Here is a 26,043-nt window from a genome sequence, read left to right on the forward strand (position 1 = left end):
GTGTCTGACCAGCCTCCTGAAATGTCAGGGACGGGGGTCGTGTGAGGGCCCGAGCAGTGTCTCTGCCCCTCCCCCCGCCAGAGCAGCCAGGCCAAACCAGGGGCCAGAGCAGGCAGCCGAGCCCATCCAGCCCCATGGGACAGGAGCCACTTCCGCCAGGATGGAGGGATGGGGGTCGAAGCGGGACAGTCCAGCAAATCCCAGGACTGTTGGGGGCTCTGCACTAGCCTAGATCAGGGGAGACCTGGGTCCAGCTCCTGGTTCTGCAGGTCGCTGTGTGGCTCCAGATGTAACCTGGGCCAATAGCCCTGGGGGGGCATGGGGGGCAGCAGGGGATGTGACAATAATTCCACAACTGACTGTGAGGTGCCCAGAGACCACGGTGAGGGACATGATGTGCGTCCCATGGCTAGACAGACCTGACTAGATCCCACGGCCTGGGGGCAGTCTGACCCCTCGCTGCCCTGGGCTGGCTGGGAGCAGAATCCACCCGGACATAGGTGATTTTCAATAGCCCCCCTCCCCCAAGCTGCAGTGCCTGCACTTGAATCGCAAGCCAGGGGGTGCAGGGAGGGGGAGGGGCACTGGATCTGCACCATGGGGAGATTTATTATTTCATGCAACAGTAATTCACACCCCGCCTCTGCCCCAGGGTTACACCGTGACCCCGGCGTGGCAATTCCCCGCCCCCGCCCCACCCAGTCAGCTGGGGAGATGCCCCCCGCCCAGGGGGGGTCTCTGCGAAGTTGGGGGGGCGCAGAGCCCCCGGCTGTAATTGTGCCGAGGTAGGGGGCGTCACTTATATGGGGCAAGGGGGGGCAGCTTCCCTCCATTATTCATAGGTCAACCGGCTCCATTATACCCCCTCCCCCCGGCTCAGCCGGATACGAGCTCATCATGTAACTCGCTATGCAGGCTCTGAGCTAATCCGGTTTCACTTTCGCTTTCGGGAAGTCGCCTCCATTCCCAGAAGCGGATCGGGGCAGTCGGGGGCTTCCCGGGGCGGGCAGCGAACCCGGCGCCGGTCCCGCCTCTCTCCGTCTGCGCCCGTTCGCGGCCTCTCGCTCCTCGCCCTGGCCGGGGAGTTGCGGGCGGCGGGTTTCCACGGGGCGGCTGCGGAGCGGGGTCATGCGGAGCAGGGCCAGGAATTGCCCCTGACGCCTGGGATCCGCTAGTCCCGGAGGAGCCGCAGCCAGACCCCGGCCCCCACCGGGGAAAGGGGGGAGACCCCAAGAGGAGTGGGACTGGATCGGCAGGACAGTTTCTGCGGTCACTCCGGCGTGGGCTCTGGGGCGCAGTGACCCGAGCGGCCGCCAGAGGGCGCCCCCGGCGGGGACCGGCCGCAGCTGGGACTAGGAGACTTAGACACTCGGCGGCTGCGAGCGCGCAGGGCCCGGCCCGGTCCGGCCCGGGGATGAAGCTGGCCATGGCGTGGGTCTCCCTGCCCCTGGCGGTGCTGCTGGACTTCCTGACCCTGCGCCTGGCCCTGCTGCTGAACCCCCTGCTGCAGCCCTGGGACCCCCTGGCGCTGGTCTGGGGGGTGGCGCTGGCGCGATGGGCGCTGCTGACCCTGAGCGCCCAGGCTGCCCGCGGCAGGGGGCAGGGTCTGCCCGGGGGGCTGCGGGAGGCGCTGCTGCCCCTGGCCGCCCTGCTCAGCCTGCTGCTGCCCGGCTACGTGACCCTGCGGGCGCTGGCCCAGCCCCGGGCACCCCCCTCCGAGCTGCTGCACGGCTGGGGTCGCGGGGACGTCTTCGGCCTGACCTACGGCGCGGCGGGGCTGGTGGCCGCGCTCTGGCACCAGCTGTTCCCCGCCGGGAAGGGGGAGCCGGGGCCCTCGGCCTCGCTGGGCCGCCTGCTGGCCTGCATGAGGCCCGACCTGCTGCGCTTCGTGGCCGTGGCGGGGCTCCTGGTGCTGTCCTCGCTCGGTGAGCCGCGGGCGGTGGCTGCGAGGGGGAAAGGCCCCGTGTCCTGTTCCCTGCCTCCCTGAGCCAGCCGGTGCCCTGCCCAGGGGCCAGATCGGGCAGACGCCTCGGTCATGTTTCTGGGCAGAGACTGTCTCTTCCCGTCTCTGCAGCGACGGGGCCCTGATCCTGACTGAGTCCTCAGTGCATTACTGGGCCCTCAGACAGGGTGTGTCTGTGTGGCGGGGGGGTCACAGGGGCCCAGTGTGAGTAACGTGCCTGCACATTCACAGAATGAAAGCTGCACAAATATAGGAAATGAGCCTGAATGGGTGAGAGGTGTCCTCTCCAGACTCTAACCACCAGCCCCGACTCCCCTCCCAGAGCTGGTATAGAACCCAGGAGTCCTGGCTCCCAGCCCCCCCTGCTCTAACCCACCAGACCCCACTCCCCTCCTGGAGAACCCAGGAGTCCTGACCCCATGTGCTGTTGGGTTGCAGGGGAGATGGCGATCCCCTACTACACGGGGCGCATGACCGACTGGATCGTGAGTGAGGACGATCCCTTGGCCTTCGTCCGGGCCATCTGGGCCATGTCCCTCATCACCGTAGGCAGGTAGGGCTGGGGGAGTTGGGGTCATGGGGCTGGGGTCAATGGGTATGGAGCATGGGGAGAAGAGGGGGGTCATGGGGGTGAAGGGGAGCTGGGGTCATGGGGTGGGCGATCTGTATAATAAGATCCCTGCAGGAATTCAGGGGTAGGTCTGGGGGGATCGTGGCTGGGTTTGTGGGGGGTTGGGGCAGGCAGGGAGTTGGGGGGCAGGTGTGGGGAATTGTGGCTGGGTTTGGGGGCCTGGGTGTTGGGGGCAGGTCTGGAGGGATTGTGGCTGGGTTTGGGGGAGTTGGGGAGGCAGGGAGATGGGGGCAGGTCTGGGGGGATGGTGGCTGGGTTTGGGGAAGCAGGGAATTGGGGGGCAGGCAGGAGCCCCAGCACTGAGCACTCCCCCCCACCCCCACAGTGCAGTGACAGAGTTCGTGTCTGACTGTCTCTATAACGGCACCATGAACCGGATCCACACGCGCATCCAGAGCCGGGTCTTCAGCTCCGTCCTGTGCCAGGAGATCGGCTTCTTCCACGCCAACCGCACTGGTATGGGACCCCCCAGACCCCCCACCACCACCCCATCCCGAGCTCCTGCTCTGTCCTGCGCCAGGAGATCTTCTTCCACGCCAACTGCACTGGTATGGGACCCCACACTGACAACCCATAGCCAGACCCTGCCCCATTGTCACAAGCTTCCTACTTCCTCGCTAGGGCTCCCCGCCCCCCAACTCGCCCCTAAATACATGAGCAGGGCTGGATGGATGGATACGCCGTGGATGAGGGAGGGAGGGACTAGGAACAAGGGTGATATCTGGCTGGATGGCCCAGGCTGAACGGGTCACTGTGGAATCGCTCCAGGATCCATCCCCCCTTCCCCCCACTGACCCTCCCCCGCTGCCCCCCACCCAGGGGACATCACGTCGCGGGTGACGGCCGACACGGACGCCATGAGCGAGGCGCTGAGTGAGAAGCTGAACCTGCTGATGTGGTACGGGATGCGGGGAGTCTTCCTCTTCGGCCTCATGGGGCGGGTGTCACCGCGCCTGGCGCTCTTCACCGCCGTGGGGCTGCCCCTCATCCTGCTGGTGCCCAAGCTCTCCGGGAAATTCCACCAGGTACCGCGCTCTCGCCCTGCAACCTGCCCCTAGGCCCCTGCCCCCAGCCTCCCACCCCACAATCTGCCCCCCACCCTGCTCAGCCCCCTGCCCCCCACCCTGCGCTGCCCCTCATCCTGCTGGTGCCCAAGTTCTCCGGGAAATTCCACCAGGTACCGCCCCTCCCCACTCCCTACTATCTCCCCCCCTTCCCCCACCCCTACCATCTGCCCCCTCTGCACTGCCCCCCACTGCCCCTCCTTCCCACGGCAGCCTGTGGGTGCCCAGGATCCACCTGAAATGGGTTATAACTGGCTAACTGATCGGTCTCCACATGTAACTGTAAATGGGGAATCGTCATTCAGGGGGCGGGGGGTAGTTCTAGCGGGGCCCCCCAGGGATCGGTGCTTGGCCCTGCGCTATTTAACATCTTTAGCCATGATCTGGAAGAAAACCTACAATCCTCGCTGGGAGAGTCTGCAAGTGACACACGGACAGGGGAGGGGTAAAAGAGAAAGTGACGGGGCAGCGACATGGGGCAGGGTGGCGTGGTAAGCCGGGTGCAGGCAAGCGGGCAGTGTTTTGATCCGGCTACGTGGAAATGTACAGCTAGGAACGAGGAATGCAGGCCGGACTCACAGGCTGGGGCTCTGCCCTGGGGGCAGCGACTCGGAGACAGATCTGGGGCTGGGCAGGGGGATGGAGGCGGAGGGGTGCCCAGAGCCCCCCCGTTCTGACCCCCCCGCTCCTCCCCAGAGCCTGGCGCAGCGGGTGCAGGCATCCCTGGCCAAGGCCAACGAGGTGGCGGTGGAGACCTTCCAGGCCATGGCCACGGTGCGAAGCTTCGCCAACGAGGAGGGGGCTGCCCGGCGCTATGGGCAGCGGCTGCAGGAGACCTACCGGCTCAACAAGCAGGAGGCAGCCGCCTACGCCACCTCCATGTGGACCAACAGCGTAAGGGGGAGGGGGCGCTGTGGCAACGGGGGAGGGGGCGCCGCGGCAACGGGGAATGGAGATGCCACGGCAATGGGGGGAGGGGGCACTTCGGCAATGGGGGGACGGAGATGCCACGGCAATGGGGGGATGGAGATGCCACAGCAACGGGGGGAGGGGGCGCCGCGGCAATGGGGGGATGGAGATGCCACAGCAACGGGGGGAGGGGGCGCCGCGGCAATGGGGGGATGGAGATGCCACAGCAATGGGGGGAGGGGGCGCCACGGCAACGGGGAATGGAGATGCCACAGCAACGGGGGGAGGGGGCGCCACGGCAATGGGGGGATGGAGATGCCACGGCAACGGGGGGAGGGGGCGCTGTGGCAACGGGGGAGGGGGCGCCTCGGCAACGGGGGATGGAGACGCCACGGCAACGGGGGAGGGGGCGCCGCGGCAACAGTGGTAGTAGGGCTGCCAAGGCAAAGGGGGTGCAGAGGAAGGGTTTAGCCAGGGGGAAGGCACTGGGAGACTATCCAGGGGGCAGGGGAGCGTGGTAACCCTGGGGGCACGGGGCAGGGGACACTATCCCTGGGGCAGGGGGTGGGGGGGGCCAGGGCCTGGTATCCCATGGCCGTGGCATGGAGAAGGGCAGGTCGTATGCTCAGAGTCAGACAGGAGGGGTGTCTCTGGGGAAGGGGCCTAGGGGAGGGCAAAGGGGCCCACCTGGGGGAGCCATGCTGGGCCCCTTCTCCCCGTCAGGGTGGGGTCCCCCAGCCTTGAGCAAAGGTCCGAGCCCCCATCACTCCCCCAGAGCTCCCTGGGGTGGAGGGCAGACCCCCCATTAATGCTCTGTTCCCCCCTCCCAGCTGTCGGGGCTGGTGCTGAAGGTGGGGATCCTGTATTACGGGGGGCAGCTGGTCACCTCTGGAGCCGTCAGCACTGGGGACCTGGTCACCTTTGTCCTCTACGAGATGCAGTTCACCACAGCCGTGGAGGTGAGCGGGGGGGGGGCTCCCCCATTCCCATGGGTTGCTGGTCACCTGCCTGGGGATGGGGGCTATGGGGGGCATACCCAGCCCTGACCTTCTGTGCCCCCTAGATGCTGCTCCTTGTCTGACCCAGTAATGGGGGGTTGGATGGGTGGGTGGGGGGCTGTGGGGTGAGCTCACCCAGCCTGTACCCCCCTTGTCACCCCAGGTGCTGCTTTCTGTCTACCCCAGTGTGCAGAAGGCCGTGGGCTCCTCAGAGAAGATCTTTGAGTACATGGAGCGGACGCCCCAGATCAGCCCCCCCGGGACGCTGGCCCCCCCAGCCCTGCGCGGGCACCTCCAGGTGCAGGATGTCTGGTTCTCCTATCCCGGCCGGGACGATGCCCCCGTGCTCAAGGTATCCAATGGAGGGACCCCATGCAGAGTCGGTCAGAGGTGGGAATTCGGGGGGGATCCAGAGCAGAACCAAGGATTTGGGGGGCAGTAGCTGGAGGGGTTATGGGGGGCTGCAGGGGAGGAGGATCAGGGGGTCAGACTGGGGGTTGTGGGGACAGAGCCACAGGGAGAGAGGAGGATGGGGGGTATTTGGGAGGGGTGCCGGAGGGCCCAGGGCTGGGGCAGGGTCCCCTGTGTCTTACCCCCCTCCCCCACAGGGGGTGTCTCTGGAGCTGCGCCCCGGGGAGGTGACGGCGCTGGTGGGCCCGTCGGGCGCGGGGAAGACGGCGCTGGTGGCCCTGCTGGAGCGTTTCTATGAGCCCCAGCATGGGCGCCTGCTGCTGGACGGGCGGGACCTGCGGGAGTACGAGCATCGCTACCTGCACAGCAAGGTACCCCCTGCCGCCCCCCCGCTCCCCCCCGTCGCTACCCGCACAGCAAGATACCCCCTGCCGCCCCCCCGCTCCCCCCCGTCGCTACCCGCACAGCAAGATACCCCCTGCCGCCCCCCCGCTCCCCCGTCGCTACCTGCACCGCAAGGTACCCCCCTTGCCGCATCCCCCAGCAGACCCCAGGCATCCCCTTCCCCTCACCGCTACAAGTAACCCCTGTACACTCCCACCCCACCCCGCTCAGGTGTCTCCATACCCCCTGGCATGTCAATTTCTGGGACATCGCCCCACCGCCCTCCCTCCCCCTACGTGGGGCAGGGATCCCAGACTTGCGGAGGGGAAGTCCCCGGCAGCAGGACCCTCTCGGGGGGCCTGCTCCAGCCAGTCCCACCTGAGGTCCCCGGGGTCCCTCAGCCTCTGTCAGCCCCCCGTTAGGTGCGGTGAGTCTGTGCGTTCTCAGCCCCTCGATCTCCATCTCCCCGCGCCCCCAGGTGGCGCTGGTGAGCCAGAAGCCGGTGCTGTTCGCCCGCTCGCTGCACGAGAACATCGCCTACGGGCTCGGGGGGCGCAGCCGGCAGGAGGTGACGGGGGCTGCCCGGCGCGCCAACGCCCACGGCTTCATCGCCCAGCTGAGCCATGGCTACGACACAGGTATCAGCACCCCAATACCCCCCTGTGACCTCCAACCCCCCCGGGACCCCAATACCCCTCCCCCAGCACCCCTGGGACCCCTATACTCCTCACCCCAGTATCCCCCTGGGAACCTCACCCCCCTGGGACCCCTAGACCCCAACCCCCCTGGGACCCCAGCATCCCTCTCCCCATTACGCCCCTTGGGACCCCAATACCCCTCCTCCAGCACCTCAGTACCCCCAGGACCCCTATACCCCTCACCCCAGTACCCCACAGGGAACCCCAACCCCCCTGGGACCCCAGCATCCCTCTCCCCATTACGCCCCTTGGACTCCCAACCCCCCTGGGACCCCATACCCCTCCCCCCAGCACCCCAACCCCCACGCCTTCGTCGCCTGGCTGAGCCACGGCTACGACACAGGCACTGAGCCCTACCCTGCTCCTGGGACCCCAATATCCTCCAAGTACCCCCAACTGCCAGGAATCCCTGTACCTCTCCCTCAGGGTCCCCACCCACCACAGGACCCAAACACCCCCCACCTCCCACGGGTTCATCACCAGCCTGAGCCGCAGCTAAGACACGGGGACAGCACCCCAATATCCTCTGGGCCCCCCAAATCCTCCCCATGGCTACTATCTGGGTACTGACCTCTGGGGGCCCCCCTGGTACCTCCCCCATACAGATACCGACACTAGATCTCGTCCCTCCCTGCTCAGGCCCCCGACACCCCCACCTGCCTGGGACCCCGATACTCCTGCAGCCCCATGGCTATGACACAGGAACTGAACCCAGCCCCTCCCTGGTACCCCAACTGTCCCCTCCTCTTCCCCCCTGGCCATAGCACAGGCACCAGCCCTGATTCCACCCTGTGACCCCCCCAATAAATCCCCTGGGAACCCCAGAACCCCTCCCCCACAGGCCAGCACCCAGCCCTGCCCCAGGGTGTGCATTGGGGAGGGTGGAGCGGGGGGGCTACTCACTTACTGCACAGGGCACTGAGCTCAGCTCTCCCCCCACAGACGTCGGGGAGATGGGGGGGCAGATCTCGGGGGGGCAGAGGCAGGGGGTAGCCATCGCCCGAGCCCTGCTCCGAGACCCCCGAGTGCTGATCCTGGACGACACCACCAGTGCCCTGGATACGGAGAGTCAGCTGCTGGTGAGTGATATGGGGGGGGCCACGGGTCGGGAGTGAGGGGCACCAGCAGGGCTGGGGGTGGGGGGAAGCCCAGGGCTGGGCTAGCAGGGGCTGCGGGTCAGGAGTGAGGGGCACCGGCAGAGCTGGGGGGAGCCCTGGTCTAGCAGGGGGTTGTGGGTTGGGAGTGAGGGGCATTGACAGAGTCTCCATTGACTGGGGCAGGGGTTGGGGTGGTGGTGGGGGGTGGCAGCTGGTGAAGGGGGTTCCCCACGCAGCCCCCCCCCATCAGGCTGTTTATTACCCCGGGCATCTGTCACTGCAGGTGGAGAAGGAGATTTACGAGGGGGCCCGGGCCGGGCGCTCGGTGCTGCTCATCACCCATCGCCTGAGCGCCGTGGAGCGAGCCGACCGCATCCTGGTGCTGGAGGACGGGGAGATCCGGGAGCAGGGCACCCACCGGGAGCTGCTGGCGCGTCGGGGCAGCTACTGGCGCCTGGCGCAGAAACAGCTCAACGGGGACCAGGGGAGCGGCTCTGAGGGTGGGCTGGGGACCGGGGAGCCGTGAGGCTGGCACCGTGGGGCATCCTCCAGGAAGGGAGGGTTCTCAGCCCCCTCCTGCACGTGTGGCTCCCCCCCATACGTGGCTCCTTTGCCCTGGGGAGCCGGCACAGGACACAGGACCAGAGGGTGCACAGGGGGCTCCGTCTCTGGACAAACCCCAGCTCCGAGACCTGTCCTGATGCAGAGAGACCGGGGCCGCTCACCAGCTGGTGGAGCAGAGGGGGGTGCGAGCCAGGGGCAGCTGGTGTTTGCCTGGCTTGTGTGTAATAAAGTGTCTGTTTTTTCATGTTTCCTGCGTGATCCTTGGTGTCAACCCCCAGCACACCCCAGAGCCCGGACTCGCATCCAGGCGCCTGGAACCCCCTGGAGTCAGGATCTCCCTTGGAACACGCTGCTGTGTCCCTCCCTGAGCTGCGAACGCCCCGGGGCAGTGCCGGAGGGGGGGAGGTGTTATTAGCCGAGCCCTGCCCAAGGGAGGGGTCCCGACTCACCAGTTACCAGGCAGATTGGGCTGCAACAGGTTAGAGCTGCCCCACCCCATCCCCCGCCCCTTCGTGTGCGCCCAGCGCCGGAGCAGCGCCCCTGGGGGCGGGTGGGGGCAGCGCAGGGAGGGTCACACGCCCCCCATCCCCCAGGTGCTGTAGGGTGTCGCGCGGACCGGTCCGTGGCTCCTGGGAACCCCCTTCCCTCCCCTGCGCCCCCGGGGGGATCTCTGCGACCTTCAGTGCCACATTTCCCCGCTGGCTGCCCAGAGCCCCGACCCAAGGCATGCCCCTGAGAAGCCTCTGGACTGTGCCCCCCCGGCTCTCCCTGCGCCCCCCCAGGACCTCCCCCGCCCATGCGCCTCTGGACTCTGGACCGTGCTGGCACCGCTGCGCCCGCCAATGCCCAGATGTTCCCCTTCCCTGAGAGCCCCCCGCACCCCTTGAACCCGCCAGCCCCGCTCCCCGGCGCTCCCCCCTGCGTCCCATCCCCGGGACCCCCCCTGCGCTCTCATCCGTGCCCCGTATGCCCCCTCCCCAGCGCGCCCCCCTCCCCAGGGCTCCCCGTGCTCCCCTCTCCAGCGCGCCCTTGGCCGGGCAGGGCGGGGACGGTCCCACCCCAGCTGCCTCTTTCGGTTTCTCTTCCCCCGGCGCCCGCCACTCAGAGCCGGGCGGGAGGCGCAGCGAGGCGGATGGCGCTGTTTGAAGTCTGCGGGGCCCCCCGGGGGGGCTGGGACTGGGCGACCCCCGGAGCCGCCGCTGCGCCCCGGGGACCCGATCACTACAGCTTCGGCCTGCGGGTGCCCGAGCTGGCCCTGCCCAGGGGGGAGCAGGTCAGTGTGGGGGGGCGGGGAGGGGGAGGAGCAGGGAAAGGTCAGCGCCTTGCGGGGGGGCAGTGCCCGGGGGGGCTGGGGGTCAGTGCAGTAGGGTGTGGAGGTAGGGAGTGGGGGCAATGCCCTGGGCATGGGGGGCAGGATGGGGCCAATGCCCTGGTGGTGGGGCAGAGGAGAAAGTGCCGTAGAGGTGTGGGGGGCGGGGAGGGGGTACTGTTCTGGGCATGGGGGGCAGGGCTGGAGAGCCTCCCTCACCATCTCCCATCCCCCATCCCTCCTAGCCGGTCCAGTTCCTGCAGACATACTCCGAGGAGGGTCGGGACCGGGTGCGGATCCAGCTGGCCCACGGCACCACCACCCTGGCCTTCAAATTCCAGCATGGGGTCGTCGTGGCTGTTGACTCCCGGGCATCGGCTGGCAGCTACATTGGTGAGACCAAGCCCCACGGCTCTCTCCTCCTGGGCCACTTTCCCCAGTCCCCCCTCCCCAGCCCCTTGGGACTGGCTGGCTCCATCCGCCCCCCCTCATGCAGAGTTGTGTCCAGCAACCTGGCAGGTGGGAGCAGATGTCTAGAGCTTCATCTCCCCACACCACCCTGATCCCTCGGCCCGGCACCTCCACCCCGCTCCTAGGCCTAGATCTGACCCAGCTTGTGACCCCAAATGTGGCACAATGCACCTGGAGGATCAGACCAGCCCCCCCCCCACCATGACACCCCTCTCCCCAGCCATTTGCCCATGTCACGCAGGGCCTGTCTTTCCTTCCCTACAGCCACCCTGGAGGCCAACAAGGTGATCGAGATCAACCCCTACTTGCTGGGCACCATGTCGGGCAGCGCGGCCGACTGCCAGTACTGGGAACGCCTCCTCGCCAAGCACTGCAGGTGCCCGTCCAGGGAGGGGGGCAGGAAATGGGTGTCCAGGACAGGGGACTTAGGAGATGGGTGCTCAGGGAGGGTTTGGTGTGTGTGTGTGTGGGGGGGTTGGGTACTCAAGGAGGGGACCCCATGGTGGGAAGGGGTTTGAGGTGGGAAGCTCAGGGGGCTGGGATCTGAGACTCACCCCATGGTGGGATCTGCCTCCCCCCCACCTCAGGCTGTACCAGCTGAGGAACAAGGAGCGGATCAGCGTCTCAGCTGCCTCCAAGCTGCTGTCGAACATGATGTGTGAATACCGGGGAATGGGGCTGTCCATGGGCAGCATGATCTGCGGCTGGGACAAGAAGGTAACAGCTGGGCCCCCTGCCCCAAGCCACAATGGGAGGGGACTCTGGGGGGGAACCCCAGAGGCTGCCTCAGTGTCCCATAGCTAAGCCCTCCTGCATCCCCATCCACCTTCACCTCTACAGGGGATCCCCCTGGCTCAAAGACCCCCTGGCACCAGAGTCCACAGTCTCCTCATTGGGTCCCCCCTTCCTTTTGAGGTTCAGGTCCCATAGATCTTCCCTCCACCTCTGATCTGACCCTGGCAGCTCCAGTCCCTAGACCCACCCCCAACCCCCACTCTGGTCCCAGCCACATCTCACCAGCTGCCCCATCCCTGCAGGGCCCCGGCCTGTACTATGTGGATGATAATGGCACCCGTCTCTCTGGCCCCATGTTCTCCACGGGCTGCGGGAACACCTACGCCTACGGGGTGATGGACAGCGGGTACTGGCCCGACCTGAGCGTGGAGGAGGCCTATGACCTGGGGCGCCGTGCCATCTCCTACGCCACCCACCGTGACGCCTACTCTGGGGGTGTCGTCAACAGTAAGGCATCTGGGCTAGGGTGGGGCCCCTGGGGGTGAGCACCAGGACATCTGGGTCCCATCCCTCCTCAGGGACGAGCCTCCTGCACTGCCGTCTCAGATGTCTGGGTCCCATAGATTCATAGAACTGGAAGGGACCTCGAAAGGTCATCTAGTCCAGTCCCCAGCACTCAAGGCAGGACTGTATTATCTAGACCATCCCTGACAGGTGTTTGTCCAATCTTCTCTTAAAAATCCTCAATGACGGAGATTCCACCACCTCCCTGGGCAATTTATTCCAGTGCTTAACCACCCTGACAGTTAGGAAGTTTTTCCTAATGTCCAACCTAAACCGTCCTTGCTGCAATGTAAGCCCATTGCTTCTTGTCCTATTGTCAGAGGTTAAGAACAATTTTTTTCCCTCCTCCTTGTAACAACCTTTTATGTACTTGAAAACTGTTCTCATGTCCCCTCTCAGCCTTCCCTTCTCCAGACTAAACAAACCCAATTTTTTCAGTCTTCCCTCATAGGTCATGTTTTCTAGACCTTTCATCATTTGTTGCTATTCTCTGGATTTTCTCCAATTTGTCCACATCCTTCCTGAAATGTGGCGCCCAGAACTGGACACAATACTCCAGTCGAGACCTAATCAGCACAGAGTAGAGTGGAAGAATTACTTCTCGTGTCTTGCTTACAACACTCCTGCCAATACATCCCAGAATGATGTTTGCTTTTTTTGCAACAGTGTTACACTGTTGACTCATATTTAGCTTGTGATCCACTATGACCCCCAGATCCCTTTCTGTGGTACTCCTTCCTAGGCAGTCATTTCCCATTGTGTGTGTGCAACTGATTGTTCCTTCCTACGTGGGGTACTTTGCATTTGTCCTTATTGAATTTCATCCTATTTACTTCAGATCATTTCTCCAGTTTGTCCAGATCATTTTTAATTTTAATCCTGTCCTCCAAAGCACTTGCAACCTGTCCCAGCTTGGTATAATCCACAAACTTTATAAGTGTACTCTCTATGCCATTATCTAAATCATTGATGAAGATATTGAACAGAACTGGACCCAGAACTGATCCCCGCGGGACCACACTCGTTATGCCCCTCCAGCTTGACTGTGAACAACTGATTACTCTCTGGGAATGGTTTTCCAACCAGTTATGCACCCACCCCATACTAGCTCCATCTAGGTTGTAGTTCCCTAGTTTGTTTATGAGAAGGTCATGCGGGACAGTACCAAAAGCCTTACTAAAGTCAAGATATACCATGTCTACCGCTTCCCCCCATCCACAAGGCTTGCTACCCATCAAAGAAAGCTATCAGGTTGGTCTGACATGATTTGTTCTTGACAAATCCATGCTGACTGTTGCTTATCACCTTAAGTGCAGAGTCCTGCGCTTAGGACGGAAGAATCCCATGCACCGCTACAGACTAGGGACCGAATGGCTCAGCAGCAGTTCTGCAGAAAAGGACCTAGGGGTTACAGTGGACGAGAAGCTGAATGAGTCAACAGTGGCCCTTGTTGCCAAGAAGGCCAATGGCATTTTGGGCTGTATAAGTAGGGGCATTGCCAGCAGATCAAGGGATGTGATCGTTCCCCTCTATTCAACATTGGGGAGGCCTCATCTGGAGTACTGTGTCCAGTTTTGGGCCCCACACTACAAGAAGCATGTGGAAAAATTGGAAAAAGTCCAGCGGAGGGCAACAAAAATGATTAGGGGACTGGAACACGCGACTTCTGAGGAGAGGCTGAAGGAACTGGGATTGTTTAGTCTGCGGAAGAGAAGAATGAGGGGGGATTTGATAGCTGCTTTCAACTACCTGAAAGGGGGTTTCAAAGTGGATGGATCTAGACTGTTCTCAGCGGTGGCAGATGACAGAACGAGGAGCAATGGTCTCAAGTTGCAGTGGGGGAGGTTTAGGTTGGATATTCAGAAACATTATTTCTCTAGGGGGGTTACTTAGGGAGGTGGTGGAATCTCCATCCTTAGAGGTTTTTAAGGCCCAGCTTGACAAAACTCTGGCTGGGATGATTTAGTTGGGGTTGGTCCTGCTCTGAGCAGGGGATTAGACTAGATGACCTTCTGAGGTCTCTTCCAACCCTGATGTTCTATGATTCTATGATTCATTATCTTTTAGCAAAAAGAAAAGGAGTACTTGTGGCACCTTAGAGACTAACAAATTTATTAGAGCATAAGCTTTCGTGAGCTACAGCTCACTTCATCGATGTGCCACAAGTCCACCTTTTCTTTTTGCGAATACAGACTAACTCGGCTGCTACTCTGAAACCTGAAATCTTTTAGGTGTTTGTAAATTGATTGCTTAATTATTTGCTCCGTTATCTTTCCGGGTACAAAAGTTAAGCTGACTGGTCTGTAATTCCCTGGGTTGTCCTTATTTTCCTTTTCCAGTCTTTTGGCACTATATTTTCCCTTTTCCAGTCTTTTGGAGTCTCTCCCATCTTCCATGACTTTTCAAAGATAATTGCTAATGGCTTCCTTGTCAGGGGTGAGCATCCTGCACTGCCATCTTCGATGCCTGGGTCCCATCCCCTCACCCTGTGGGGGTTGGAAGCACTTCTGGGCTCGCCCTAGGGATGTCCTTCCAGTCTCCTGGGTCCCATGTCCTTACTCTGTGGGGGCTGGAAGCGCTTCTAGCTGCCCTTGACCCTCCCATGTCCTTCTCCCCCAGTGTATCACATGAAGGAGGATGGATGGATCAAGGTGGAAAAGACAGACGTCAGCCAATTGATCCACAAGTACCTGGAGGTCAGGAAGTGAGACAGGACAGCCAGAAGGCTCTGGATTCAGGGATACAGGAGACTCAGGGCCAGCAGGGTATGTGGTTAACGGGTTTCTGTGTGTGATGCAATAAAGAGAAACAGTGAAAACTCCAATTTGTGGTGTCGATTTAAAGTGTCTTTCAGCTGCTGGGCCAGGAATGGGGGCTAAGGGGGAAAGGGGGATCTGGGCGGTTGATGAGGGGAGCTGCATTTTACCATGAAGCAGAGGCAATGGGAGGCAAGCACAGAAATTCACATGGGTTAGTGCAGCACCAGGAAAACCAGGAACCATTTGCCCAGCTCCACTGGTGCCCCTCAACCCTGCTTTGCCAGCCCTGGGCTCCCTTCCAGTACCCATCTGCCAGCACCCCTCAGTGTGACCCTCCCCCACTATTCCAGGCTGGGGTTCCCCCCATACAGCTATGCCCAAACTCACCTAGCACTGGGGTCTCGCCGCCCACAGCTCTGCCAGTGCCCCTTAATCCTGACACTTAGCCCCCGACTCCCCCCCGACTAATCCAGGCTCTGCACTCAAAAGGTAGCGAAAGGACCCCGGGGAGCCCAGCCCCATTCCCCAGGCTGGATCCCACCGGGAGCCAAGGTTTGAAGCAGAATCTCAGACACGCACCCAGGGGTGTCTTTAACCCGCGGGGATCTGACCTCGTCAGACCCCAGACTCCCTCGGCGGCTCTGTCCCGAGGCCGGGAGTCCCCAAGGCAGCCGGAGGCCGAACCCAGCCCCGGGATCCCTTCGATTGCCAAGAACCTGTTTGTCCGGAGCCCGCGCCCCTTCCCCGGAGCCACCAGTGGGGCTGCACGGGCCAACCGGGGCCCGGAGCTCATGGGGAGGGGGGCGCAGGTCGGTCCCCGGCCTCTCTGCCGGAGGATGCTGCGAGCCGCCGGTGCAGGGAGCCCGGACCGGGAGCCCAGCCGCGGCCGGTGCAGCCCGGGCTCCCCCTGGCGGCCGCAGCCGGCAGCAGCAGCGGGCGGGGCCCGGGCCGGGAATCCCCCGAAAGCGAAACCGGCCTCGCGCGGGGTCTGGGCGCTGCCGCCCCGGGAGAAGGAGCCGGAGCCGGAGCTGCAGGTACCAGGCCCGGAGCAGGCAGCCGGGCGGCAGGAGCACGGGGCATTGCCGGGGATCGGGGGGCGGTTTGTTCCCTCTCCCCAGAGCTCCAGTGTGTGCTGGGAAGGGCTGGCTTTGCTGGGGGTGTAGAGGGGCAATGGGGGTTGGGGGGCATATCGGGGTGGATGGGAACGGGGGGGCACCAGGACTGGATCGGGTAATGGGGGGGTACGTGGGATGCTGGGTAGGGGGCAGCTCAGGGCCATAGGGTGGATATGGAGCTATGGGGGTAGATTGTGATGGGGTGTGGGGCAGGGGTGTGTGGGGACTGGGGTACGGGGCAGGGCTGGGGGACAGATTGGGGTAAGGCATCGGGGGTCACCCAGTGCTGTGGGCCCCCACCCCTCCCGCCCTGTATAACCCCCCCCCATTCTTTATGCAGACTGTCCTCCACCATGGCGCTGCCCCTCACCCTGCGTCTGGGCTGCCCTCTGCTGCTCTGTGACCTGGCCCTGCTGGCTCTGCTGGGCTGGGGCACCACCTCGCTGGCCCCCCTGGGGCTCCTGGCCACCTGGCTGGAGGCTGCTGTCCGTTTCCTGGGGCTCTGGGGGGCCTGGGGGCTGCTGGCCCCAGATCGGCCCCGCCTGTCTCCCCCCAGGACCCTGCCTGCCCTGTGCCTGCTGCCCCCCCTGTACCTCACCCTGCGGAGCTGCCTGCCCCTGCCCGATGTGCCCCCTGCCCTGGTGGCCGGCGCCCCCTGGGCCTGGCTGCTGTTGAGCTATGGGACAGTGGGGCTGGCCCAGCTCACCTGGAGAGCCCTGGAGCAGGGGGACAGGGCTGGGGGGCCCAGCTCTGAGGACACGGAGCGGGAGTCCAGGGCCACTCTGCGCCGGCTGGTGGGGCTGTCCCGGCCTGACGTGCCCTTCCTGTCCGGGGCCTTCGTCTTCCTCGCTATAGCTGTGATCGGTGAGTTGGCCGGGTGGGGGGGAGATTCATGGGGCTAGGAGGAGGGGACTTGGGGTGTGAGCGGGGGGCTGTGTTACTAACAGAGCCAGGCAAAATCTTCCAGCCAGAGCCACGCAAGAGTGGCCCAGCAGCTCAGGTGCCGGCCTGTAAACCAGGAGCCCTGGGTGCAATTCCTGGCTCTGCCACAGTGTCCCTGGGTGACCCTGGCCCTGTCACCTGCTCCTGCTGAACCAGGGGTTTACATGCAGATAGGCACTGGCAAGCTTTACAAAAGCACCCTGTCTGCAGTGTTAGGTGCCCACACCCCTTGGGAAATCTGGCCACTCTTGGAAGTGGGACTCCAGCACCTGGCTCATTGGGCGATTTGGGAAATGGTACCGAGCTGGCTGTGGGCCCTGTGGGATCTGTGCAGACAGGAGCGTGCCCCTTGCATGGTTCCCTGAGTCCCAGAACCAAGGCAAGTGCTCCAGGGAGTTCTGCATGGGATGGAGGGTTGTGTCTGGGGATGGATGGAGGGAGGCGAGCAGAGTTAGCAAAGGGCCTAGCTTGCTGAGTTCCAGTTTCCGAGGGGGTGGGATGTTGCATGGGAAAGTCTCCTGCGGGAGGATTCCTCTCCCTGGGGATCCAAGGAGACTCCCTTGCCCAGGACAGCATCTCTCTCACCCCCATGTCTCCGTGGCAGGCGAGACATTCATCCCCTACTACACCGGACGTGTCATCGACATCTTGGGCAGCGCCTACGACTCCGACGCCTTCTCCACTGCCATCGGCCTCATGTGCCTGGCCTCCTTCGGCAGGTGAGATCCCCTGGCCCCTCAGCCCCAGCGCGAGCCTCATGGGACCCCCAGCCTCAGGGGGATCCCCAACTGCCCCTATGGGACTCCCAGCCCCAGGGAAACTCCCAGGAAACCCCCCTCACCTTCCCACTGCCACCCAGGACCCAGCCCTTGGAAGATACCCATCACCCTTTGTTGCCCCACAGCCCTGGGGAGACCCCCCTCTCAACTCCCTGCTACTCCCCACCCCTGGAGACCCTCTGACCCCCATCCACTGTCCCCTATGTCACCCCAGCATGTGAGGTGGGAGGAGGATGGTGTATCTGGAATGGGCTCCATATGAGGTGCTGGTTCGAGCGGTGGGATTAGTCTCCCCCATGTCTGTCTGTCCCCTCCCCCAGCTCCCTGGCCGCCGGCTGCCGCGGGGGGCTCTTCATGTTCACATTCTCCCGACTCAACATCCGCACCCGGTGCCAGCTCTTCTCCTCCCTGGTGCACCAGGACCTGGCCTTCTTCCAGCAGGTCAAAACAGGTGGGTCCTCCCTCAGTGACGCCCTCCTGCCTCCCCTCCCCCAAGCAACCCCAGCATCTACCCTATTAGTGCCCCTCCCCAATCCCCACCTCCAGTGTCTGCTCACACCAACCCCCAGCCTCTGCTGCATCCCACTACAGCCCAGCTCCCCACATTCCCTGTATCAGCATCGTCTTCCCATCAGCACCTTCCCCCAGCCCTGCCCTGGCACCGTCCCAGCACCCCCATGGCATCCACTCTGCCCCAGCATTGCCCTCCCATTCTCCCCCAAACACTCTTCCCCCCAGCATTCCCCCTGTCCCAGTCTCCCTGTATCTATGGGGCAGCCTCCTCTCCCCCCAGGCTCTGGATATTAACAAGGCCCTTGTTGCTGGCTGCAGCATTAAATGGCCCAGTGCAGCCCCACAGTCCCCTATTCCTCCCCTCCCACCCCACCCCCAGCTCCAGGCCTCCTGCGGCAGATCCCTGTCTCACTGTGTCCCCTCTCCCCGTCCCAGGGGACCTGACCTCGCGCCTCTCCATGGATGCAGCCATGATGAGCCGCTCGGTGCCGGCCAACGCCAACATCTTCCTGCGCAGCCTGGTGAAGGCGCTGGGGCTGTACAGCTTCATGCTGGGGCTGTCCTGGCGCCTGACGCTGCTCACGCTCGTCGAGACCCCCCTCACCATGGCCGCCCAGAACATCTATGACGCCCGCCACCAGGTACGGGACCGGGGAGACCCTCCTGATCCTGGGGAGACGCCCCTGAGATCCTGTGACCCAGAGCCCCCAGGGCAGTCTCTTTATGGAGCTCCCCGCTCTGATCCCAGTGGGGTGTTTCTGGAGGGTCCCAATGGGCTTTTCTTGGCCCAGTGCTGTTCAGTATTTTTACTGATGATCTGGGTGGAAAGTTAAACCCATTGCTGGTCAAGTCTGCAGGAGACACTGAGCCTGGTGGGTGGTGGATACTGATGGGGACTGGTCAATTACACACAGCGAGCTGGATTGCTTGGCTCACAGACCCCCCCAGCCCTAGGACTCCCAGCCCTTTCCCCAGGGAGGGGATCACCCCAACTCACAGACCCACCAACCCTGGGGCTCCCAGCTCTGCCTTTGAGGCGGGGATCCCCCCCTCACAGCCCCTCTGATCTCCAGCCATCAATGCTCTCTGTGAGGTGCGCTTTGACATTCAAAGACGTCTGTGAGCTTCTTGGGGCAGGGACTGCCCCTTTGTCCAGTGTCTGTGCAGCACCTGACCCAGCGGGGTCCTGATCCGTGGTGGGGGCTCCTAGAGGGAACCGCAATACAAATAATAGTCGTTGTAACACAGCAAGGCTACGTCTTCAGTACAGAGATGTGTCGGCATAGCTGGGCCAGCAGAGCTTCATGGCGTAGACGCACCTACACCAATGGAAGGGGTGTTTCCGTGCGAGGAACGCCACCTCCGTCAACAGCCCTCTTCCGTTAAAACAGCTGCCTCTACGCTGGGGGTTTTGCTGGCCTAGTTCTTCCCTTGGGGGAGGGGGGGTAACTCTGCCGTGTAGACAGACCGAAGGCAGACACCTAGGCCCCAGAGGTGTGGGTCACCCTTACAGGCTGAGGAGCTCTATCCGGAAAGCAGTGACCTGGGAAGGTCTTAGGGGTGACCGTGGACAAGCAGCTGGCCGTGAGCTCCCCGTGTGACGCTGTAGCTAAGAGGGCGAACGTGATCCTGGGCTATATAAAGCTGCCTTGCCATGAGAGGCTGGCGGAGCTCGGTCTGCACCGTTTATCCGAGAGACGAGTCCGGGGGGGCTGGACCATGGTCTGTAAGTACCGCTTGGGGAGGAGGCTTCTGTGAGCAGGGGGCTGTTTCATCTCACAAGCGAAGCAGAACAGAGCCAATGGCGGGAGTTGAAGCAAGACGAATTCAGACTGGAAATGAGGGGCAGATGTCTACTAGGGAGGGGATTAGCCACTGGACCAGCTGACCCAGGAGTGGGGTGGATTCCCCAGCACTTGGAGGATTGCGATTTGAGTATCTCCTAAGAGTCCCACACCAGGCAGGTTACGGGGTTAGAATCCGGGGGCTCAGGTGCGATTCGCTGACCGGGGCTATGCAGGAACCCAGACGCGATGGGCGGGTCGTGACGTCTCTCTCCCCAGGCCGTGCTGAGGGCGATCCAGGACTCCATGGCGCGCTCCGGCGAGGTCGTGCGCGAGTCCGTCTCCTCCATCGAGACCGTGCGCAGCTTCGCCACTGAGAAGGAGGAGTCGCGGCGCTACGAGGCGGCGCTGGCCGAGACCCACCAGCTGAAGAACCGCCGCGACCTGGAGAGGGCGCTCTACCTGCTCTTCCGCCGGGTGAGCCGGGGAGGGGGACCCAGGCATCGGGGGAGGCAGTTGGGGAGCCGATGCGGGAGTCAGTGAGGACCCAAGTGTCCGGGTGAAGTGGTTCATGAACCAACGAGGGAGCCAGCAAGAGGGGGGCCAGACATCTGGGGATGGCGGTTCACCATCTGACTGGTGAGCTGGGGGCAGGGGACCCAGCCATCCAAGGAAGGGGGTTTGCTCTCTGAAGGGGGAGCCCATGAGAGGGGACCCAGGCATCTGGGCATGGCAGTTCCTGATGCAGTGGCTTAGCTGGAGAAGAACAAGGGACCCAGGCATCCGGGGAAGGCTGATAGTTAGACAGTGGGTGAGCTGGGGACAGGGGGACCCAGACATCTGGGACTGAGGTGTGTTAATTTTAGGTTTGGGGTGCCCAATGCCTCCCTCCCTGCTCCCCACATGACTTGTCTCCCCTCCCCCCCCAGCTGCTGCAGCTGGCCGTGCAGGTGCTGATGCTGTACTGCGGGCACCAGCAGATCCGCGCCGGGCTCCTGACCAAGGGCAGCCTGGTCTCCTTCATCCTCTACCAGGGGGACGTGGGCAGCTACGTGCAGGTGAGGGGCCCTGTGCCGGGGACGGGACCATAACGGAGCCACCTCGACCAGTCTGTCATTCTCGTCTGTGCATCCATCCATTTCTCCATCCCCACATCCACCCATCCTTCCCTCCATCAACCTCCCCCCGACAACATCCATTTGTCCCTACACCGACCCTTTCCTCCAGCCGTCTCATCACCCATCCATCGCTCCGTCAACCTCCCCCCGACAACATCCATCTGTCCCCACACCGACCCTTTCATCCAGCCGTCTCATCACCCATCCTTCCCTCCGTCAACCTCCCCCCGACAACATCCCTCTGTCCCCACACTGACTCTTTCATCCAGCCGTCTCATCACCCATCCATCCCTCCGTCCACATCCCTGCTTGCACCATCCCTCTATCCCCACACTCACCCCACCACCCTTCCATGTCTCCATCCATCCCTATTCTGTCTGTTCAGCTTTCTTTGACTCTTTGCTCTTGCCCCAGACCCTGGTGTACATGTACGGGGACCTGCTGAGCAATGTGGGGGCGGCAGAGAAGGTGTTCGAGTACCTGGACCGGGAGCCAGCTGTGCGCACCGATGGGACGCGGGCTCCAGAGTCGCTGCAGGGACACGTCTCCTTCCACAACGTCTCCTTCTCCTACCCCTCCCGCCCGGACCGCCAGGTCCTCAAGGTACCTACAGCGAGGTGGCTACACCCTACCCCCGTCTCATGGCCCCAGGGCTCCTGGGCCTTCCTCCAGGGAGGGGATCCCCCAGCTCAGAGCCTCCCCCCCGCCCCAGAGCTCCTGGCCCTTCCTCCCAGGAGGGATCCCCCCTTGCTCACAGACCCCCCAGTCTCCAGCCCTCCATGCTCCCCGTGCGACAGGCGCTTCAAAACTCTCCCTGCTGTTCCAGGCTGTGTCCTTTGAGCTGCACCCCGGGGAGGTGACGGCGCTGGTGGGGCTGAACGGCAGCGGGAAGAGCACATGCGTGGGGCTGCTGGAGCGCTTCTACGAGCCCCAGGCCGGGGAGATCCTGCTGGACGGGGCGCCCCTCCGGGAGTACGAGCACCGGTACCTGCACCGCCAGGTGAGGGCAGTGGGGGGCAGGGTCTGGGCTGCTGCTCACTGGGTGTGACGAGTTGGGCAGGTCTCAGCCCCTAATGCCGCCCGCTCTCGCCGGCAGGTGGCCCTGGTGGGGCAGGAGCCCGTCCTCTTCTCCGGCTCCATCCGTGAGAACATCGCCTACGGGCTGGGGGGCTGTGGGGAGGAGCAGGTGACCAGGGCAGCCAGAGCGGCCCATGCCTCCGGGTTCATCACAGAGCTGGACAGTGGCTTTGAGACAGGTGAGTCACCACCACCCGTGCTGCAAGGGCTTCTGGGAAAGGTCCCCTGCTCTAACTACTAGGCCCCTCTCCCCTCTGAGAGCTGGGATAGAACCCAGGAGTCCTGGCTCCAGTGGCGTAGCTAGGGCACAAAAACTGGCTGAGCCCCCGCTTTTGGGTGAGCAGGCAGTGACGAGGGGTAGATGGAAGGGGGCAGGAGGGATCAGGTGCCCTGGGGATGGCTCAAGCTCCACGCACCCCTCCCCACCCTGGTTCGGTGTCTGTCAGCTGAGACCAGGGCAGCAGCATGTGGCACCGGCAGGATCGGGGTGCAGCCAGGCTGATGGACACCGAGCCGGAGTTGGGAGTCCCAGCCTGTGATCTGGGGGACTCTGGTCCCAATTTGGGAGGGCCTGGATGCTGAGTGGGTGGGCCACAGCCCATTCAGGCCCACATGTGGCTACGCCCCTGCCTGGCTCCCAGCCCCCCTGCCCTAATCACTAGCTCCCACTCTCCTCCCAGAGCTGGGGAGACAACCCAGGAGTCCTGACCCCTCCCTCCCTCTCTCTCTCTCTGGCCCCCTACAGACGTGGGGGAGAAGGGCGGGCAGCTCTCGGCGGGGCAGAAGCAGCGGATCGCCATTGCCCGGGCACTGATCCGCCAGCCGGCCGTGCTGATCCTGGACGAAGCCACCAGCGCGCTGGACGTGGAGAGCGAATGCATGGTGAGTGGTGGGGGCGGTGGGATCCGAACTCTGAGCCCGGCCGGCCTGAGTGTCTCTGGTCTGCGTCGTGTGCAGATGGATCCCAACGTGGCTCTGCTCCCCCCCTAGATCTGCCAGTCGGTGCTGAGCCGGGGGCCCCAGACGGTGCTGGTGATCGCCCATCGCATGCAGACGGTGGAGAACGCTGACAGGATCGTGGTGCTGGAGGGAGGGACCGTGGCCGAGGAGGGGACGCATGCCGAGCTGATGGGGCGCAAGGGGCCGTACTACAGACTGGTGCAGAGACACCTGGTCGAATAGCCCACTGCCCCAGGGAATAGTCCAACACCAGCCTTATGGTCCTTCCCCCTCCTCCCCCCGGCGCAGTGTTACATGGAAAATATTGTGTATTATGTTGGGTCACTGGCTTTATCGTCTGTGTTAGGGTTTCGGTTCTGGGTGTCCCGGCGGGTGGGGGGGGGCAGGCGTGTTCGACTGGCTGATTGCAAGAAGAGTGTTTTGTAAAATAAATGAAAGAGGTGAAACATCTGACCGGAGTCTGTGATGGTCTTTGGCTGGAAACGCCGTCGCTGGTGTCGTGGCCCAGCCCAGGGCTGCAGCGTTCGCTCTCGATCGAACCAGTGGCTGTAACGCCCCACGGAGTCAATCGTGTTTAACGAAGAACGTGGCCTCCCGGTCAGGCTGGTGCTCTCCGACCCACGCGGCGAGTTGTGAGTTGCCGGGTCAGCGCCTGGCTGGGGCTCGGCCCCGGGCAGCGCCAGCTCACGGCTGCGGAGAGCCAGCAGGAGGCGCTCCAGGCTCCGTCTTACAGTAACAGCAGCCGCTGCCTTTCAGCACCAGGGCCGGTGTCGCTCCTGGTTTCATCCCAGGCTGGCAGAGCAGAGCTGATCCTGGGAAGGGGTCCGCAGGCCGGCAGGCAGTCACTGGGTCACAGACGCTGAAATGTCAGACAGGCCTTAGCGCCTGGGGGTGCGGGGCGGGTGAGACAGGCCGTTAATGATGGCTGGGCTGTGGGATCGTTGACGGTCTCCGAGCTAAATAAAACTTAACAAGGCTAATGGAATCTCTCCACTCCCCTGGGCGACTGGTCAACATCACTATCTCCAGAAGGGGAAACTGAGGCAAAGTATCAGGGGCGTGATTTGCCCTTCAACATTAGACAGCAGGTCAGTGGAGTCCGAGCTCCCGCTGCTGTAACCCACTAGCTCCCCACACCCCTCCCAGAGCCAGGGATAGAACCCAGGAGTCCTGGGTCCCTGCCTCCCCCTCCTCTAACCAATAACAAATCTTTCCTGAACCTTTTTGTGACTAAGCTGGCAAAACCGAGCATTGGCTCCCCCTGTGCTGGGTGAGGTTGCTGAAGGAAGGGGGAAGATTTGGGGTGTGGGGTGCAGTGTTTGTAGAACAGCCTCTCCTAGCAGTCCTGCTCTGGAGGATGGGCTTGTTGCTCTGTAACTACAGCCAGTGGGGGTGGGAGGTGGGGTGCCTGGTGTTGGTTTTGTGCAGGTCCTACACCAGCTCTGTGTCGTCTTCCACCCACAAAGCCGCGGCTCCGGGATTCTCAGGGGGTGAATGGGACTGAATCTGTTCCACTGAGTGGGGTGGGGAAGGGGCTCGGGGCAGCTCCCCAGGGACGCAAACCCAGGGGAGGGTGCAGCAGGGAAGGGGTGGTTCTGCTTACTCAGGGTAAAGGTACAAAGTCCCTCCCTGTATCGGCTGCCCGGGACAGGCCCCCACGGCTGCCCATCACTCGGGGAGATCCCTGACCGACCTCACCCCCAGGGCAGCCAGCGCTGTGGCACTGGGAGGGCTGCTCCTGTCCACACAGCTCCCGCCTCTCAGGGCGGTGGAGCACCGGCTGCGGTGGGAGACGCTCTCCTGTCGGCATACACTAAGCACCCCAGCAGAGCAGCTGCAGCGGGGCCGCCCTGGCGGTGGGGACCCACCGCCGCAGCATTGACGGGAGGATGAAGCAGATGCCCAACCCCTGCTTTCAGGGCTGCCTCCCAGCTGCACCAGCCCCTTGCCTAGGTCAGGGTCACGAGCCTGGGGGCTGGTAAAGGCAGCTCCTGCTCTAGTTCCCCACCCCCACTCACCTGCCACCCATTAAACTGGGCCATTGCCAGGGCGGGCGGGTGGTTCTCAGGTACTGGACTGGGCCTGACCCTGTCCCCCCAGACTCCCTGTGTCTGAGCCTCTGAGCGAGACTCCCAAGGGGAGACTAGCCCCCGCCTCTTCGCCTGCACAGACCCTGTTGTGACGAACTTGGGGATTTTTGTCATGTTTTACATGACTAGTGTGTGTGTGCCTCAGTTTCCCTGGGTGCTGCATGTTTAACAAGGTGGTGGGAGAGGGGTTGTTGTTACAGAGGACCAGGTGTCACCTCACCTAGCAGCCAGGACCCCCAGACAATGGCCTGCAGATGGGAAACCCAAACAACTGGTGACCTGCAGTCTAAGAGGCCCACCCCAGGTTGGCCTTCAGCCAGTGGGAGGACAATGGGCTGCAGAGAGACCCTGATGACCTGACCAGCCGGTTCCAGCCAGAGGGGAACAAAGGATGGAGGAGAGAGGGCCCCAGCATCTTGTTTACCTGGGATGGGGGACAAACAACAGGGGACGAGCTGTTGGGGCCCCTGATATCGGATGCCCAAAGCGCAGGGTCTCGAGACTGGAGGAGGGAGCAGGCAGAGCCCCCCTGGATGCTGGGGAGACTGGGATGTGCTAGGCTGAGGGAGTCCAGGTCTGAGGCCGGAGAGTTTCCTGAGCTGGGTTCAGACACTCAGTAACCCCTCCTGTTTTACGCTGGCTGAGAGTCTAGAGAATGGGGGGGCATTATTCCCTTTGGGGGGTGGAGGCCCCTGGGGTCCAGAGCGAGGGGACTCCCTGAGGGGGCCCACGGCAGAGACAGGTGTGCTAAGGCTCAGAGCAGTGCGGCTCCAAGAGGTGAGGAGCTTAATCCCTGAGAGTAGACCCCCCAGTAGAAGGGCTGTCTCACTGAAAGGGGCACCCTTCCCCCCCCCACGGACCACATGGGGCCAAGAATGGGCACGACCTGTGAGTCTGTGACTGTCACGGAGTCCCCGGGCGATGCTCGGGAACTGCTCCCTACAAAGCCAGTCAGGACTCTGGGGGAGCCTCCTCTCTGTGAGCAACATCTTCTACAGCAACGGTAAGATGAAGAATGAGCTCTCAAAACTGGATAGTCTCATAATAAAACAACCCTCCACACAAACTTCCTCGTGGCTGGACTTTACAAAAACTAGACAAGCCATTT

The 26,043-nt window shown here is 63.1% G+C and overlaps 2 protein-coding genes across 2 annotated transcripts; both read left to right on the forward strand.

Moving 5' to 3' along the window:
* Nucleotides 1-938: 938 nt before the first annotated feature.
* On the forward strand, nucleotides 939-23,295 carry LOC119842682. The gene is made up of 29 exons (XM_043497494.1): nucleotides 939-1,925; nucleotides 2,402-2,516; nucleotides 2,920-3,050; nucleotides 3,414-3,619; nucleotides 4,355-4,552; nucleotides 5,398-5,526; nucleotides 5,729-5,917; nucleotides 6,174-6,347; nucleotides 6,839-6,998; nucleotides 8,001-8,137; nucleotides 8,439-8,677; nucleotides 9,761-9,992; nucleotides 10,274-10,421; nucleotides 10,764-10,875; nucleotides 11,087-11,216; nucleotides 11,537-11,741; nucleotides 14,418-14,502; nucleotides 15,271-15,607; nucleotides 16,008-16,536; nucleotides 17,219-17,333; nucleotides 17,714-17,844; nucleotides 18,342-18,547; nucleotides 19,970-20,167; nucleotides 20,620-20,748; nucleotides 21,223-21,411; nucleotides 21,635-21,808; nucleotides 21,905-22,064; nucleotides 22,631-22,767; nucleotides 22,876-23,295. Exons 1-29 carry the CDS (start codon nucleotides 1,415-1,417, stop codon nucleotides 23,065-23,067), a joined length of 5,598 nt encoding a protein of 1,865 aa, XP_043353429.1. The 5' UTR covers nucleotides 939-1,414; the 3' UTR covers nucleotides 23,068-23,295.
* Nucleotides 9,292-14,618, forward strand: PSMB8 (proteasome 20S subunit beta 8). Its single transcript, XM_038370969.2, has 6 exons — nucleotides 9,292-9,992; nucleotides 10,274-10,421; nucleotides 10,764-10,875; nucleotides 11,087-11,216; nucleotides 11,537-11,741; nucleotides 14,418-14,618. The coding sequence occupies exons 1-6, from the start codon at nucleotides 9,516-9,518 to the stop codon at nucleotides 14,504-14,506; spliced, it is 1,161 nt and encodes a 386-aa protein (XP_038226897.2). The 5' UTR covers nucleotides 9,292-9,515; the 3' UTR covers nucleotides 14,507-14,618.
* Nucleotides 23,296-26,043: the final 2,748 nt, after the last annotated feature.

The sequence above is a fragment of the Dermochelys coriacea genome, chromosome 14 (genome assembly GCF_009764565.3).
Source record: "Dermochelys coriacea isolate rDerCor1 chromosome 14, rDerCor1.pri.v4, whole genome shotgun sequence".
NCBI lineage: Eukaryota > Metazoa > Chordata > Testudines > Dermochelyidae > Dermochelys > Dermochelys coriacea.